Source organism: Monodon monoceros, unplaced genomic scaffold, assembly GCF_005190385.1.
Source record: "Monodon monoceros isolate NGI ecotype Baffin Bay Population unplaced genomic scaffold, NGI_Narwhal_1 Super_Scaffold_15, whole genome shotgun sequence".
Classification (NCBI taxonomy): domain Eukaryota; kingdom Metazoa; phylum Chordata; class Mammalia; order Artiodactyla; family Monodontidae; genus Monodon; species Monodon monoceros.
Window position 1 is genome coordinate 70,860,933 of NW_021703771.1, and position 18,590 is coordinate 70,879,522.

At 33.8% G+C, this 18,590-nt stretch overlaps 1 protein-coding gene across 4 annotated transcripts in view; it reads left to right on the top strand.

The window, feature by feature from the left end:
- STXBP5 (syntaxin binding protein 5) overlaps window positions 1–18,590 on the top strand; it is a 165,773-nt gene that overhangs the window by 38,684 nt on the left and 108,499 nt on the right. For 3 of the 4 annotated variants that reach the window (XR_003793711.1, XM_029223865.1, XM_029223867.1), the window contains exons 5-7: window positions 10,037–10,171; window positions 11,937–12,000; window positions 15,923–16,006. Coding sequence is in view for 3 of the 4 variants with exons in the window: in XM_029223865.1 (XP_029079698.1) it covers window positions 10,037–10,171; window positions 11,937–12,000; window positions 15,923–16,006 (283 nt within the window). In the remaining variant the exon portion in view is untranslated. Of the gene's footprint in view, window positions 1–10,036; window positions 10,172–11,936; window positions 12,001–13,942; window positions 14,009–15,922; window positions 16,007–18,590 lie in introns of those variants that run through there. The other variant, XM_029223868.1, reaches the window with a different exon arrangement.

The following is an 18,590-nucleotide window of genomic DNA, read 5'->3' on the forward strand; positions in this document are numbered from 1 at the left end:
ACTTAAACTTTTTAGGGCTAGAAATTTTTTTGTACATACTTTAAATATATTCAGTTTCATTTATGGTTATTGATCCTTTTTGTTTTCCTCTTGAATAAATTTCATGATTCAGAGTATGATGAATTTCATTAAGATGAGAGGCTTGTATCCCACTGTATTCTTGTGTACTTAAATTTACTTTTGTATTTTCTATATTCCCTTTCTCACTTTGTATTAACATAGTTCTAATATGATTTATCAGAAGTTGTTCTGTTTCACTGTCTTCCAAATGAAGTAGTTTGTGGATTTATTAATTTTATTCTTACCTCTTATTGATACCTAATTTGTTGATTTTTATCTATCCTTCTCTTTAGTCTAACTTAAAGTTAAAATTTATTTATTGTAATTTGCTTAAAAATAAAAATACTTTAGAGCAGTGGGGTGAATATGATAGAGACAGTGATAAGATAAAGGCAGAAGATGGAGATTTCAGCCCAAGAATTGCAGGGATCTTTTGGGTGGAGAAGACAGGAGAAAACAGAACAATGGGGAAAGAAGTAGTGATCAGAGGCATAAGTGAAGAAAGTTTTGTGGAGCTAAAATATCTTTAGGTTGAAAGGTCTAACTTCTGACATAACCAATAAAATTAGAAATACCTTTTTGAGCTATATTCTAACATTGTCAGCTATGAAAGAACTCAAAAACTGTAACATTTATCTGACACTAAGCCCCCCGCAATACTCATTCTTTCAGACTTTGTTAGGAAGCTGTAAAGTTAGATGTGTCTTAGAAGTGTAAGAGTAACTGCTAAGATAGAAAATATATAATATTAAAACCATTAGAGAAGGAAATGAAGAAAATAAATAAGGGTCAGGAAAAGAGATAAAATGATAGAAAGAAAAAGGATGTTTAAATAAGGTTAAAAACTTAGTTCAACTATATCAGTAATGAAAATCATTGTAAATATACTAAAATCATCTACTGAGATTTTGAGATTGGATTAAAAAACAACAAAATACATCTATAAAACTGTTTATAAAAGATATACATAAAGCATAATTACACAAAGTTTGAAAGTAAATGGAAGGAAAAGGGAAAAAAACACAGATCGTGCAACAAAGGTTACAGTGTTCCTAGAAATAACACTAGCAAAAATATATACGATCTGTGTGGAGAAAGTACTAAAACTTTATTGAAGGAATAAAAGAAGATTTAAACAAATGGAGAGCTTCAGAGGAAGGAATACTCAAGTTTTAAAATGTCACTCCTCTCCAAATCTATAAATTCCATAGTATTTCAATCTAAAATTTAACACCATTGTTCATTGGACTTAATAAGCTGATCTAAAATTCATTTGGAAATACGCTGATCTAAAATTCATTTGGAAAAAAGAAAGGCTCAGAGCAACCAGGACAGTTTTGAAAAAGAAAGATGATGGGGCTTATTTTATTAAATATCAAAAATTATTTTAAAGGTATAGAAATTAAAATGGTACAGTGATTACAAGAGAAAGAGAAATGAATGAAAACACAGTAAATGGACTCCAGAAACACGTATATGAATAGAGCGAGATCACCCACACTTGATATATGACAGAGGTGGCATTACAAACAAAAAGGATTCAATAAACAAAAGATGCTGTGACAACTCTTATCTAAATAAGGAAAAGTGGTCCCTACCTCATAAGTAAAGTAAATTGCAAGCCAGTTAAAGACTTAAATGCAAAATGAACACAGAAAAATTAAAACTTGTAAGAAAGTGACACAGGGAATATCTGTAAGACCTGAGCCAGGTGTGCTTAAATAGCATACAAAAAAACTCACAAGCTAAAAAGGAAAGGATTAAAAGTTCTGTAGAAGCACACTTACCATAAAGTTAAAAGACAAACCCCATCCACCAGGTGCTGATGCATAAGGACACAAGATTCAGAATAATTTGTACAGTACTCTTTTTAAAAACAATGACTCCCTCCCCACCCCAAATTTATGTTGTCTTATGTGTATTTAATGAACACGGAGAAAAAATATGGAAGAATATGTTGTTCCAGGCTGTTAATATGACTTATGGAAAGAGTAAATTTTAAAGGAGACAAACATAATAAAAACTAATAAAAAATGACTGAGATAGTAAGTTTGCATAAATGTACAGATAGGGTAATATTTATGTGTGTGTGTATATATATACACAGAGAGAGAGAAACTTCTTTAATAACCAAGCCATAGACTGGAAGATATATAGAGTATACCTATCCAAACAGTAAAGAGCAATCTAATAGAAATGGAAAAAAAGTATAGCTAACAGTTGCTGGTGAGTACCAGATTGCTTTTGTTTATCATAGCATTTGTTATATAAAAACACTCTCATCTTCATTCCTCAAGATAATATCACTGAAAACAGAACTTAAAAAAACCCCCCATACAACACGGAACAGTTTGTTTGGGTTTTTTTTCAGATGTTATTTATTATTTCTGTAGTTGACATATACTGTTTTCCTATTTGATATTTACTGTTTTACTTACTGATACTCAGTTTTTTTGATAGCCATTGATGATGTTACAGTAAGGTCTCATTTCACAAGGAAGGTTAATACCATGATTTATTTGGCATATTTCCAAAAGTTCTTAAATGTTTTGTAAAAATTGAGATGTAATTGATAAAGCATATAGTAAATCAATACAAATGGAAAATGACCTTCGAAAATCTCTGAAGCCTATTTTTTGAAATATTTATTACATTGTACTGCTGTGTTATAGATGTGGTGAAGATTTTTCTAAAGTAGCTGTGACAGTTTATCAGAAGAGATATGTGGGACTACAAATAAAAAGGAAATCCTTTGAACAGATTTATAAATTGCTTTCAGCTGACTGCTGTTTTAATATATTTCCATGTTCATTGATGCAAACTTAAATTTTCATCTAATAACAGTGTAAGGTACAATTAATTTAAGAAAAGTATCTAATATTTGCTTTTTTATTTTCTTTTGCATTAGTTCACTTGATAAACATTGATTAGGATTCTGGTTCATGCAAATACTGTCATCAATTCCAGAAAGATATGGAAGTTATAATTGTCTAAGGTAGATGAAATGACGAATTACAGTGCAATGGAAAACGTGATATAATATAAATGTAGTGAAATTTCCTTATGAAATTTTGAAGATTAACCAGAAAAAGGACATATCACCATGTTTGGGGAATTTTAGATAAAGCATTACAAAGGAGCCCATATGAACAGATTTATAGAGTTAGTAGTAATTTCCTACACTGACGAATAGGAAAGGGAATTTCCATTATGTTCAGATGTGCTAAGTCATAAAGCAGTCTCACGTGTTTTGGGAACTGTATCTTTTTAGACATTGTTAGGTGTCTAACAATGATAGGATAATTTTGGAAACAAGGACAAGGTCTACTTCTTGAAAAGCGTTTTATGCGATTATAAGAAAGTTATTCTTAACCTTTTTCCAACTTTAAATCATTAAATGAATAATGTTGTCTGAACAAGATACATTATAAGTGGGTATTTTTTTGGTTCCTATAAACTGTCATAGATAAGTAGCAGATATGGTATATTTCTTTGCTGTATTAGTCAGGGTTCAACACAGGAACAGAAAGCACTGTAGATATTTTTAGCATAAAGGAATTTAATTCAAGGATATAGCTGTTTATAAAATGTTTGGAAGTGTGCTAGAACTATTGAGTTTTAGAACTTAATATTCCTGCCATACAACTGCGTCTCACCATGTGCATCTAAGGAGTAGATCTGGGAATGCTGTATCTGGTCCCCACTGCTATGTCTTAGTGCCTCTTACCTCTCAGGTTTTCATGAACATTCTTGTCAGCGGAAACAGCAGGAAGATGGTCTCTGCCTCACTTCTGCTTATAAGTCTTAAGCACATTCAGTTAGTAGAAACTTAATTTCATCTAGAATTCCAGTTGTAGGAATGTCTGGTAAATGTAGGTTTTAGCTTTCTAGCATCTGCAGTACAAGAAGGCATGTAGGAGGATATGGGAGAGGCTGCTGAATATCAGTTGACCAAATCCAGCACACTTTACATCTATAACCCCCTCACTCAGACATTTGTACCACAATGTGTCACTAAATATTGCTTCAGAAGCATTATGGTAGAAGGTAGGAAGCCATTAGAGTTTCAAGTAAGATAATGGTGTGTGTGACCTCTCTTGGCTTTGAAAGATAACTCTGGATAGGGATGGTGGGATGGAGATGCAAGCTGGGATGGGATATGGAGATATATGTATACATATAGCTGATTCACTTTTTTGTACAGCAGAAACTAACACAACATTGTAAAGCAATTATACTCCAATAAAGATGTTTTTAAAAAAAGCAATATCTGATTGTTAATTAATGTAATAAATCCTCACAAATTTTTATAGTTCATTTGTCCATTTAACAAATATTTATTGAGTACTTATTAGGTGCAAGATAGTGTGATTTTGCTGAGACTATAAAAATGATGACATATTTCCTGTCATGTCGGGCTGATCAAATGGTGGTATAGGCACGTAGAAGAGCTTATTGGTTCATATTTCTTTCTATGGATTAAACTGTAAAGTTGTAATCATCTGTGTATTATGCCCTTGCTTATGGATGATTAATTTCAACATAGGAGGCTGTGCATGTTCTTTTGCTAAAGAAAATTGGTAATAGTAAATCTTCCTAATATGGAGCTTGTTGACTGCATAGTATTTGAACAACTGCTGCTAAGGATAGTGAATAGGATACGTATCACTCCCTAAAACTTAGCATGTTATACATTTTTTTAAAGTCCTTCAAGCAAGTATAAAAATTATTGTGTCCCCAGTAACGCTTTGAGTAGGATAAGTATATCTGTGTCTAAGTCCAGTATAGGGATTCAGAATGCAGCTCCATTTAGTGACACACTGAGGGAATGCAACTTTATCATCTGTGTATTTCTGTTATATTGGTTTCAGTCACCCCCTTTTTTTGGCTTGTCCATTTTAAAGTACTTTATCAGTCTCAATTTAATATGCCATTCTTATAATATATAACCTTATTAGTGTCCACGGAGTTTTAATGTTTTCCATGTGATCTCAACTATATGTATTATAAATTATTTTTGGTATAACCTTTTGCCTTAATAATGTCAGCACATAAGCTTAAATTAACTTGGTCTCCTGGTATCAGTAAAAACTGAAGTCACTGTCATTATGATCTTTATCACATTAAAATAAAAATTAATCTTTATAATAAAAGTGCGTGAAAAACAATAGTCATGAATTTGGGGGTTTTTTGTTTTTGTTTTTTAATTTATTTATGTATTTATTTTTGGCTGCGTTGGGTCTTCGTTGCTGCACGCGGGCTTTCTCTAGTTGTAGTGAGCGGGGGCTACTCTTCATTGCGGTGCGCAGGCTTCTCATTGCAGCGGCTTCTCTTGTTGCGGGGCACGGGCTCTAGGCACGCGGGCTTCAGTAGTTGTGGCTCACGGGCTTAGTCGCTCCGCGGCATGTGGGGTCTCCCCGGACCAGGTATCGAACCCGTGTCCCCTGCATTGGCAGGCGGATTCTTAACCACTGCGCCACCAGGGAAGTCCATGAATTTGTTTTTAATCTAAGGTAATGTTTTAGATTCATGATACATGCACTTGCATTCCTAAAAAGTTTTCCTGCGGTCTTCCCCCTTCCCGCCCCGCCCCGCCGGTTCGCGGGCCTCTCACTGTTGTGGCCTCTCCCGTTGCGGAGCACAGGCTACGGATGCGCAGGCTCAGCGGCCATGGCTCACGGGCCCAGCCGCTCCGCGGCATGTGGGATCTTCCCGGACCGGGGCACGAACCCGTGTCCCCTGCATCAGCTGGCAGACTCTCAACCACTGCGCCACCAGGGAAGCCCTGTTTCATGACTACTTTTACTGAAAAATATTAGATTTCTATCATGCATCACTTTCTTAGATTCATTAAATAACAACAAATCTCTCTATATGCATATGTGTACGTATCAGACATGTACATAATATATGTATATAGTTTTTAATATGTGTATGTAGTTTTAAGTCTGCTAATATACGTTATTCCTTTAATCAATTAATATAATAGTTTCATCAATTTAATTATTACATAAAAGCTTACTTAGTTATATATTCTCAATTTTCAACAGAGGAGGCTAAGATTTTGTAAACAAGGGAATAAGGTCATGTTTATATAACAGATTGAAAAGACACTCTTAATTATAATATGAAAAGACACTCTTAATTATAATAAGTAAAGTCTAGTTTGTGTTAACCACCAGTTTTATGTTTTGGTAACTGACTGATTAAATTGCCCCAAATTTAGAATCTTGCAGTTCTTGGTAGGGCATGTTGATTGACTTGCTTTTTTTAGTAATATGTTTTGGGGGACCACATTTTCTTATTGGCCTTTCCCTAAATCACTGGCATGGTATTATTTTATTTGATTGCAGCATGGAATTTTATTTTTCTCACTATTCCTAATCCATCCTGTTCATTACCCATTAAAATTTGCTAGTTAAGGGCTTCCCTGGTGTAATTTTTAAATTTGGTGGTGCATTGTACAAATACACTCCTATGATTCGTATTTTTTTTTTAAAGTGTACAAGACTCATTCTAGGGACAGTATTAAAGTCTTCGTGTCAGATCAGTAAACAGTTTAAGTTCCTGCTTAATATGTTAAATATCAAATAGGATAAAGATTAAAACATAAAGTTGCTTAAAATTTCCCAGCAATGTAAGTTGGTTTTATAGTTGACTGGGGAAAAAAATCTTACTATGGCAGCTTATATTGAAAAAGTGAGCCTAGGGAAAAGTTCTAGAAAATTTTCTGAACAGTAAAAAATTTATTCTTCATTTCTTTAAATATTTGAGAAACAGCTGCAGTATGGTATTGCTGTGCTAGGAACAGAAAATATTGTATGATATATCCAAAATGTCTGCCCTTAAGGAGATAAGTTCAAACTTTGTAAACACATTATTTAAATAATTTTGTTAGTATTAAAATCAAAGATGGATCATGTAATTGTATTAAGCCAGTAACTACTGTTTTTTGAAGAATAATGGGAAATTGCAAAATAGCAGAACAGATCAGGAAGTTGGATATTTCTGATTTTTTAAAATCAAACTGTCATTATTTTGACTTATTTATTTTGAAATTATTTTTGAATTTTCAGAATATTTGAGCCCTATTCATGTTTTAGTTTAAGGCACATTTCAAATGAAATATTTGGGTTTTGTTTGTTTTAATATTTATTTATTTATTTGGTTGCTCTGGGTTTTAGTTGTGGCAGGCAGGCTCGTTAGTTGCGGCTCGCCAGCTCCTTAGTTGTGGCATTCGAACTCTTAGTTGCAGCACGCGTGTGGGAAGCTAGTTCCCTGAGCAGGGAAGTACCAGAAATAGTTGTTTTTATGATATTTATTGCATTGTTCATTTTGTATCTGGCATGCTATTATTGTACCTTATTTTCTTCATGTCATTAAAATTTGCCCTATAACTTCTAATTGGTAGAGTATCACTTAGTTTCTTATAATAATTAGCTAACATTTATTGAGCACTTACCTGTGTCAGGCCCCATTTTAAGCATCTACCATGCTTTGTCTTATTTGATCCTCAGGTGAACACTAAGGTAGATGTGCTTTACCACTTGCAAACTGAGGCTCTGAGAGACTGAATGGTTTACCGAAGGCCACATGCTAGTGAGTGACAGAGCTGAAATTAAATCCAGGCAGTTTAACTCCAGAGCTTGTGCCTATGTATTAATCAGAGTCACAATCTTATTTTTCATAATTCCTAAAGCCACAAATCTCTGAAAACAAAACATTTTAAAATAGCTTAATTTAGGTATAATTGACATATAATAAACTGTACATATTTAAAGTAATAAGCCATGTGATAAGTTTTGACACATACACTCATGAAACTGTCACCAAACTGTCAATCAAGATAATGAACCTACCCATCACCCCAAAATGTTTCCTTGTGGTAATCTCTCCCCTCTTCTGTTACTGGCCTCTACCCTCACAATCCAGGCAACCATTGATTTGCTTTCTGTTACAATAGCATAGTTTGCATTTTCTACTGCATATAAATTGTATGTGGCATGATAAAATATGTCTTTTTTGTCTGGCTCTTGCTCATCTTAAGGATTTTGAGATTCATTGGTGTTGCATGTATGCATGTTGTATGTTGTATGCATGTCCTTATTTACTGCTGAATAATATTCTAAGTATATAACACAAGTTTTTCATCCATTTACCTGGTGAAGGACATTTGGGTTATTTCCAGTTTGGGTCTGTTGCAAAGCTGCTATGAACATTTGTGTACAGGTCTTGTGTAGACATATGCTTTCCTTCTTTTGGGTAAATACCTAGGAATGGGATGGGTGGATCATATGGTAGGTGTAACTTTTTAAGAAACCTCCAGTGACTATAGGTAATAACACTGTGTTATGTATTTGAACTTTGCTAAGAGAGTAGATCTTAAATGTCCTCGTCACAGGAAGAAGAAAATTCTTACTATACCTGTGGCTATGGATGTTAACTTGACTTACTGTGGTGATCATTATGTAATACATACATATATTGAATTATGTTGTACGACTGAAACTAAAGTTATAGGACAATTATATCTCAAGTAAAAGAAACTGTCAAAAATTATACCTCAGAAATAATCAGTGTGTTTACAAGGTGCTACCACCATATTAGGTAATATATAAATACTTATTATGTACCTTGGTAAAATGTGGAAAATTCTGAATTCTGAAACCTATATGGCCCTAAAGTTTTCATAAAGGTACTGTGGACTTACTGCCTTGTGAAGTAATAAGGTACTATAAGATGTTTTTTTGATTCAGTAGTCATTTCTTTGCTTTGTTAAATTTACATAAACCCTTTGGAAAGATGACATGCTATCATATAAAACACTCAACAAAAAATATAGATGATGAACCTTAAGTAATTATCTAAATGAACATTAACTCTAGGAATTAGTGAGACCATGAGTTGCATGTATTTATTTGAAGTGTTTTCATCTTGAAGATTCTCTGTAATGAAATTATGTTAAGGGGAATAGCAAATGTTCTGTATGCTGTATCTTGCCTAATGACTGCTGTCAGTTTGAGGGTTCAGCAGTGATTATCATCATTGTGTATTATTGAAAGGGCTATTCCATTAAAATTTTAAATAGTATATTTTGAGAGACACAATAGGTAGTCTGAAAAAAATGAGCATTATATGGTTTCATAACATACTATCTTTATTTGTTTTTCCTAAAAATAAGTTCTACAAAAAGGACAAGGTATTTTCCATTCTTAACCTTGTTATCAACTGAGCTTATATAGAAAATGTTAGATATTGTTGGAATGATTATAAAGTTTAATACATGCATGTAAATTATTATAATGTGTCAATGAAGGACTTTTATATCATCAGGACTTAGAAGGAGATAGTTTTGAGTATATTCCAATATCAGTGTCTAAGCCTAAGTACAGAGGATCTTAGCCCTTCCAAAGGCTTACAAGTTAGTGAGGAAGGTAGACTCTCTTACAAGGCAAGCCTGATAGAGATACAAAAGTGTTGAGGTATCAATTTGAGTGAAGGTGGCATTTTAACTAAATCTTGAACAGGAGAAGAACATGAGGAGGAGGAGCATTTTGCGTAGAGGGAGTAGTCAGCACAGGTACTGAGATGGATTCGTGTGGTTAATAACTTCTGAGAAATAAGGTAGTACCTAGGGGTGATGTGTTAGACTCACTTTGTGGCTTTAAAAGTTACATTTGTCATACGTCTGAAGTAACACAGTGGATGACATAGCCAGATTTGAAACACATACTAATGTCAAAACTCATCTCCTTTATATCAGGTTATGCTGTCTATTTACTGTAAGGACTTATATTTGACATTAAAGTTGAATTAGCATAATTGAATATTAACTACAGTGAGTTGATTAATCTGATGGTTGTATCTTGTTTTGCTTTTCCTAAATTGTATATGTCATTATTAACCCTCTCATACAGTTAATAAAGTTTACCAGATATTTTTCTGATTTCCTTTTTGGATATATTTTCTCTTGCAGGGTTACGTTTTGCCATCTGCCTTTCCAGAGTAAGTGGCTCTATGTGGGCACTGAACGAGGTAATATACATATTGTCAATGTGGAGTCCTTCACACTCTCAGGCTACGTCATTATGTGGAATAAAGCCATTGAACTGTGAGTTTGAGCAAATATGCCATATCTGAAACTATCAGTACCATATATGATAATATTATGTAATAGCTAATTAGTAAATATAGAATTAAATTTTTAATATTAAATACAGATTTATCAGCCTTTTGCAAGTATTGCCCCATTGGCAGTTTGAAAATTTAAATGCTTTCCATATATCTGTATAGATACATATATGTATTATATATAAATATGTTCACATATATATAAGCTATAGCACAAGTTTAATAAAACCATTATTCTTATTAGGTGAAAAACATTCCAGATTTTTTTCTGTTCATTTATCATCTAATTATTTTTCTTTCAAATGCTTGGTCATGCCCCACTAAATTGATTTCATGACCCACTAACAAGTTGCCACCAATGTTTAGAAAACACTGATCTAAACCATTACTTGCTATGTTTTAGTAATTACCAAATATAATGTAAATGTTTATAGTGTAACGTTGCAGAATTAATTTGACAGTTAATTTTCCTTAGTTTTGATATGGTAATGATTGCTTTTATTTAACAGTAATGACAACAAAAACTGTGTTGTGCTATAGGGCCCTAAGGATCTTTATTGCTAACTTTTCACTGTCTTAGAATCTTATCTCTTTCTCTAATTTTTTTCTTATATTATTTAGATATAAAAATCAGAATTTAAGGATATCGGCAAGGTTTATTTTCACCATTTCTTCTTGTTTTTAAACAAATAGTTCCATATTGTTGCATTCCACAGAATTTGACATAAGGATAAATTTGTGGCATATCTCCTAAGTAATGTGTTGTTGCAGCTGTAATGGTGTATTAAGTTTGGTTTTCCTTCCTTTATCAGGAACATTGTTATTTCTCAGTCCCTTGGAACAAGGTTTTCTAGGTCTGTTCTTTGAGTTGATCACAACATATAGCGGGGAGGCCTGGTGCAGGTGTCTGTGTGGTTTCACAAGTGGCTCTCAATGAAGTGGACTGGTCTCTCAACTCTTAGAGTTTATGAATGGGTTATTTCTGCTTATTTCTACTCTATAGACATCAGTTCAGCTACATTCTTATCTGTATGACTTCTTTTTTCTCTGAGCAAATATTGGTGGCATTATTTTGTTGATTTTTTAAAAGCCATAATGGAATTTTTCTTATTTTTGGTATGAAGTGTGTAACTAGATGATATGCCCCAACTGGAGGCTAGAATTGAGTAAAATAAAGATAGCAATATTTTAGATGCTGCTTTATTTTAGAATATTAACTTTGAGAATTCTACCATGAGAATAAATTTTCTGTGCTAAAATACAAAATTGAAGATTCTTTCCTATACAGAAAGTGTACATAATTTTTTTTTTTTTTTTTGCGGTACACGGGCCTCTCACTGTTGTGGCCTCTCTCGTTGCGGAGCACAGGCTCCGGACGCGCAGGCTCAGCGGCCATGGCTCACGGGCCCAGCTGCTCCGCGGCATGTGGGATCTTCCCGAACCAGGGCACAAACCCATGTCCCCTGCATCGGCAGGCAGACTCTCAACCGCTGCGCCACCAGGGAAGCCCAAGTGTACATAATTTAAATTTTTGTGACTTATATCAATGTGAGAGTCACTATTTTTCCTGATTCCTATTTTGATCCATATTGAGAACTATATATCTGTTACTGATCACTTGCTGAAATGTTTTCAACCTTTGTAAATATATCTTTATTTTCCATTCATTATTCTTATTGTAATGAATATGTAATAGTATTGCAATTTTTACTTGAGAAAAAACATCTTAACTTTTTTTCTTTTAGGTCATCTAAATCTCACCCAGGACCTGTCGTCCATATAAGTGATAATCCAATGGATGAAGGAAAGGTAGATTTTTTTAAATATATATATTTATTACTTAAATGCATGAATTTTGTATTTTTTAAATATGCAAACTATTCCAGAACTACACTTACTCTGCAAAGTTGAGATTGATAACAAAGGTTGTATATCATATATACTTAATTGCTTATGTATGCATTATGAAGAACAAGTGAAAATTAAAATATTTACATTTTAAAGAAGAAATCGCTAAAACAAGTAAAATTTAATAAATACAGTTAAAGGTTGTTAACTTGTTTTTGGCTTATTTAGAATAATTCCCCTTATTTTCTGATAATCCTGACAAAAACCATTTTCTTTTGGTCTTGAATTCTTTTTTATACTAGTTAAACAATTTTTATAGCACTTATCCCATAACATCTTATGTTAGAGTTGCCTCTGTATCCCTCTCCCCTAAATTTTTCTCCATAAATAGCTCAGATCAATAGAGACTTTTTAAAAATAATACTTAATTTTTTTATACTTGAAACCAGTTTCATGCGATCATTACTTAGCTATTGTTAATTTAGGTTCATTAGTACTCTGAATAATAATAAAATTTTCTTTTCCATGAATCTCTACTTCCTAATTCAAACCAATCTCTCAGTAGTTCTATTTAATGATATTTTTTCTACTTATAAAATTTCATGAAAATTAGTCTGCATCAGTACCAGAAAGTTAATCACTATCAGAAATCAGTGATATGAAAGTTCTGGATTTTGTGAAGTTTATTCAGGTTTTTCCTTTTCTCAGTTAGTGAGAGTGGTAGAGCCTATATGTTGTGTTAACACTGTTCTGTTAACACTGGGAAAACAAAAGGATAGCGGTACTGTTTAGAGCTAGCCTATATCATACAATTGTATGGTTTGAGAGAAACTACATGAAGCAAGCTACAGTAACCTATATCTTCACTTTACTTACTTATTTTTGGTATAAGATAATTGTCTTAAAAGCCAATCTTTGGGTGGGAGACCTGGTGGAAGAATTGAAAACTTCCCTTTCTTCTACGTTGAATCAGTCAGTAAGTCATTTCAGTCCTTCCATTGCAGTGTCTTTTCTATTCAATCTCCTTATGACCACTGCAGTTCAAGGCATTCCAACCCATTCTTGAGTCATTTCCAGATCAGTCTTCCTAGAGTGCCATTTTAATCTTATTGCTTTCCTGTTCAAAAGCTTTCAGTGGTTCTGCAGTATCTAACAAGCAAAACAATGCTTCCTTAAAACATAGCCCTAGGTTTCATTATCTTTGAGAACATCTTTACCTGAATGCTATGCTGAAGCAAGTAGTTATTGTTGCCCAAATGTGAGCTGGTCTTTACTACCTCCATCCCTTATTTATATAAGTCCCTCTGTTTGGAATTCTTTCCCACTGTTCTTTCTCTGCTGAATTCCTACTCACATCTTGAGGCTCAGATTAAATACATATCTTTCATGATACCTTTCCTGATAATCCTAACATAAAATGCTTTCTCTCACTTCCAAATTTATTAGCATCTTAGTTGTGCAATTTTCTATTTATAAGTACCACATCCTTCAGTTCTTCTATTTTTTAATATTTAGGAGATTGTAGGGATTAAAGTTTAACTTATTGGCACAGATTTCTAACATTCTTAGGAAGATACAGCTGGCTAGAGAGGTTAAAGTTTACTTTAACCCTCTTATGTTACTAAGATCTGGATGGGTAAAATTTTTTTTTTTAAGTTACATAGCTACTAAGTGGCAGATCTAAGGCTAGAGCTTAAGTTACCTGTGTCCTAAGCAATCCAGTATTGTTTATACTGTATATCAATTCTTAAATTTTATATTTTTCCATCTCTTTCCTTATTCCTGAAGTTCCTCTCTTACTTCCCCCATCAGAAAATGCCATATACATGTCCAAGATATTTAGAAGGACTAGAAAAAGGTAAAGGAAACAAATACCAGTTTGTTTTTTTTTTCCAGAAAGAGCATGTATTTCAGATTGCCGAAGAAAGAAGAGTTTATGTTAGGAAAATTAAGTGTACTTCCTACCAAGGTGGGAAAATCTATTTTGTTAGTTTCAATGACTCGTTCTTCCAAATGTCCCCGTAGTCTGAAATCCACTAAGTTGCGATTTAGTTAAAGTTACTGGATCTGCCCCCAAATTTGTTCATATCTCCAGATCACATGAACAGTTATTGGCTAGCTACCAATCATTCATGTATTTATTAAACAAATATTTATTGAATAGCTACTATGCATTAGGCAGTATATTAGATACTAGAGACATATAGATGAAAATTCGTTTACTTGTGTAAGAGAAGAAGCATCTCCGTCTGTCCAGAGGAATTGAGTAGGCTTACCCAAGGAAGCAACACTAAATGCTTAAAAGTGAATAAAAAGTGAATAAAAGTGAATTAAAAAGGGAGAAGGTTTCAAGCAGGGGGAATACTGAGATTTGGAAAATGCCAGTGCAGGAGGTGGTAAACAGTAGAGAGTTTGTGAGGCAAGAACATGCATTTCATTCCGGAACTTATTCATTCACAAAAAATGTATTCATTCACAAAAAAAGTACCTACAACATATCAGGCTCTCTGTCTTATGTTAGAGGTATAGTAGTAAACAAGGTAAAACCAGTTCTTGCTTAAATAGACCAGTGTTTCAGTCTGCAAGAGAATTCAGATAAGGAAAAAGACATTATTTTATTGTCTAGTGACCCTTCAGGTTAAAAAATGTACAGGTTGCTGTTGGAGCACATAGGAAGGACATTGGCTTACATTTGGTAGGTCAAGGAAGACTTTCAGGAAGAAGTGATAGCTAAAATGACATGAAGGATTAGTAGGATTAGTCAAGCAAAAAGGATGACATTTGAATGGAGTGGCCCAGTTAGGGTGACCGCATGGACAAAGGTGTAAAGGTAAGAGAGAGCATGACCTGAAAGATATAATGGAATGTATTGGGTAAGAGGGATGTGGAAAAGGATGAAGCTGGGGAGGTGAGCAGAGGCCAGACCATGATGTATCTTGTAGGTCAGATTATTCGGTTTGGACTTGATCTAAAAATAATGGTAAGGCATTAAAAAGTTTTAAACAAAAAGCTACATTACATGATCAGATTTGCATTTTAGAACTATCACCCTAGCTACAATATGGAATGGGTTAAAAAAAAAAGGGCCAAGACTGGAGAGTCAGAGAGACCAGAGACTAGAGAAGAGATTTGTGTATCTTGAACCAAGAGAGAGATATTGGAGGTGGAGGAAAGTAAATTAGAGAGATATTAGTGTGTACTTTTTAAATTACTTGATGATTTTACCTGGTAGGGGAGAGACTAGAGTTAATGATGACTCCAGGGTTTTTGCCTGAGCGACTTAATGAATATTAAGAAGAAAAGAATGCTGAGAGAGACACTGCAATAGGGAATACCAGAAAAGGAGGGTAGGGAAGAAAATAATGAATTCACTTTGGACACATTTATTTTGAGGTTCTTGTGGAATAAATATGTGAACATGTGGCCACTGGAATTATAAGTCTGAATCTCATGAGAGAGGTCTAGGCTAGATATAATTTGGAACTAATCAATATATAGATGAGTAAATGAGATTGCCTGATAATGTGTTGAATTAGAAAAGTCTGTAAACTTTAAAGCACATGAAAATGTTAATTTTTATTGGTGACTTATATTAATTAATGAAAATATACCCTCTGGACTTCAAGATGGTACCGTTTTCATTTTCAGTAATCAGTTGTATAATATATGTTGAATCCCTAATGATCGAAGGCATATAAATATGCAGTGCAGTTTTCCCATATGTCATCCATGAGATTAGTAATTAGCAATGCAGATGTTTAATGATATTATAATTTCATACCTGAAACGTATGAATGGTAATAATTATCTTTATCATCAGCAAATAAGTGTTTCATATGATTCATGTCATTCCTAGGTAATGTGGCATTTTCTTTTATTACAGCTTTTAATTGGCTTTGAATCTGGAACAGTAGTGTTATGGGACCTCAAATCAAAGAAAGCAGACTACAGATACACCTACGATGAGGTAATAACATTATTTTTGCTAATCAAAAGCTGTTGTCATTGCTCTAGCTCAGAACGGCTTCTCTAAGAACTTAATGAGTGATTTTTTTAGGCAACCTTTTTAATTGCAGTAACGCACAGTTTTTGCATATATATGAAATAATATATTAAAATAGGTCAAAAGATAGAAAAAAAAATCTCTGCAACTCCTATCATTTGGCCATCTGGTTCCCTTACCTCATGTCGCAATGTTAGTTTCTCATGTATTCTTCCAGAGATATTTTCTGCATTTACAAACAAATTAATAAATGTATGCTATTTTAAATTTTTATACAAGTGATAGTATGCTGTAAATATTTATAGTTTGCTTGCTTTAGGATCCAAATAAAGACTGTGATTGATTGATTTTGTCTTTTTTTGCCCTCAGACTTCCTATAAATTGGATGGTTTACTGAGGCATGATCGTATTTAGTTTCATTTTTAGCAGGACTATTTCATAGATGATGCTGATGTTCTTCTACCAGGTTGAATATTAGTGTCTGTTTGTGATATTAGCAGCCAGTGATGATGTTCAAGACCTAGATCTGTTAGTGTATAGTGTTGCAAAATAGGGAAGTTCTAATTTTATAATTCCTTCTCTATTATGTGGGACACTTCAGTAAAGAGAAACTTCTTGTTTACTCTTTTGGTTATATAGTAGGACAGTTCAGATAGGAAAGGCAGGATAAATGCTTGATGCTTTCTTTTTATTTCAGTATTTACTCTAAAGAGGTTGTTCTGTAGTAATCTTAATGATGGGTAATTTGTTCTTGTTTTCTGTTTCACTATGTACTCAAAGATTTGAACGTATTTCATATGCTTCAGTACACTGAAGTTATTATCCTTATTGATTTTCAAATTGTCCCATCTTTGGTCAGTGAATCTCTTCCAGTTGTTTCCCGAGTCCTCTGGTGATAATACTCTTAGATAGCTTCCTTGCCATCTGTTATAACAAAGTATACCTATTAATCTTGTATATTTCTGTCCCAAATTTAGAATATCTTTTTCCATGAAACTGGCTTCTTTCAGTGTGAAATGGTATCTAGTGACCCTAATTTGGGTACCAGGAGTGTTCACAATTTCCAATTCAGTGAATAGATCTAGGAAATGTGTAAGTGGTTTTGTTTGTTTGTTTTTGAGAAATATGTCATGTGTTCATATCGATGCTTTCAGTTACTCAAGCAGACTACCTTGAGCAACTGTAGCAATACTTGGAATACTTTGTAAATGTCTGCGTATTATCTTTTAAGCTTGAATAAAAGAATTTCCTTTGCTTTCATAGCTGTATGCTTTTTTGTATTTAAAGCTTTTTAGTTAGTAAGTATTCTGTGGTTCACCAATCAAGATCTTGAAATTATTTTAAAAGAATATTTCTAATAAAGAGTTCTTGTCATTTCTCTGGAAGCTTTGGCCTGTAGAGCCGTTTCCTATGTCAAAATGAAAGCACATTTGAAAAACTGACTTTTTTTTGTTTTGCTTTTGTCATTTAAATAGTTATCTTGGCTTTAGCCACTATGGAGTCACAGGGAATTTACCATCTCACCTTAAATACACTGGAAAAATACATGAAAGAACAGTTTTTAGAAATGAGCAGGTAGTGTAGAACAGGGATTCCTTAGAGAGGGGAAACAAGGTGAGCCCTTCAATTGCCTTAGCTTATGACCTGGAGAGATCTTCCAGGTCTCAGCCCATGAAGGGGGAAGGGGGGAACCTAATTTAATAAGCCCAACAGTCTCCCTAAGTTGAGGAGGCAGAGTTGGGAAATTGGGGAAGATATCCATAGCTTATAAGACAAGGTAACAGAGAGTAGAGAACTGCCTAGAGATAGTTTTAAAAGTTCGCAAGGAGCCCTTCACCCTGCGTCTTCAGCTGAATACTGATTACTGCATGGGTGTGAGGCTTGGAAAAGATCCACAGGAAAGGAGTAGGTGGAACGATTCTCGTAGCACACAGAGGACTGAGAGTAGTTCACATTCCCAGCAGAATGGAGAAAGCTTGTAGTAGACAGGGCATCAGGAAGAGTGCTCAGAAAGGTACTGCCTCAGTAGTGGGGCCAAACTAGCCCTGCATTACAGGCTGGCTCAGCTAGCCTAACAGAGCTTAAAAGCAAGCCTTAAAAAGTCTAAGCTGTTTCCAAGCAGTATTTTTAACTGCATCCCAGAAAAAAGGCTCAAAAGTCTTTAAAAGAGTATAACAACCCATCATAAATTTCACAATGATTAGCATCCAGATAAAAATCTATGATGCATGCAAAGAAGCAGGAAATATAATGCAAAAGGAGAACAAAATGCAGTCAATAGAAGCAGACTCAGAAATGATACTGATGGTATAATTAGTAGACAAGGATACTAAAACAAATATTAAACAGACTCCATATGCTCTAAAAGGTAAATGAAAACATGAAAATGTTGAGGAAAGACATGCAAAACTTCAAAAACACAAGTGTAATTTCTAGAGATGAAAAATGTCTAAGATGAAAAATTTTCTCTGGATGGGTTTACCAGAAGATTTGATATTGCAGAAGAAAAGCTTGATTAACGAAGACACATAGCAGTAGAAATTACTCA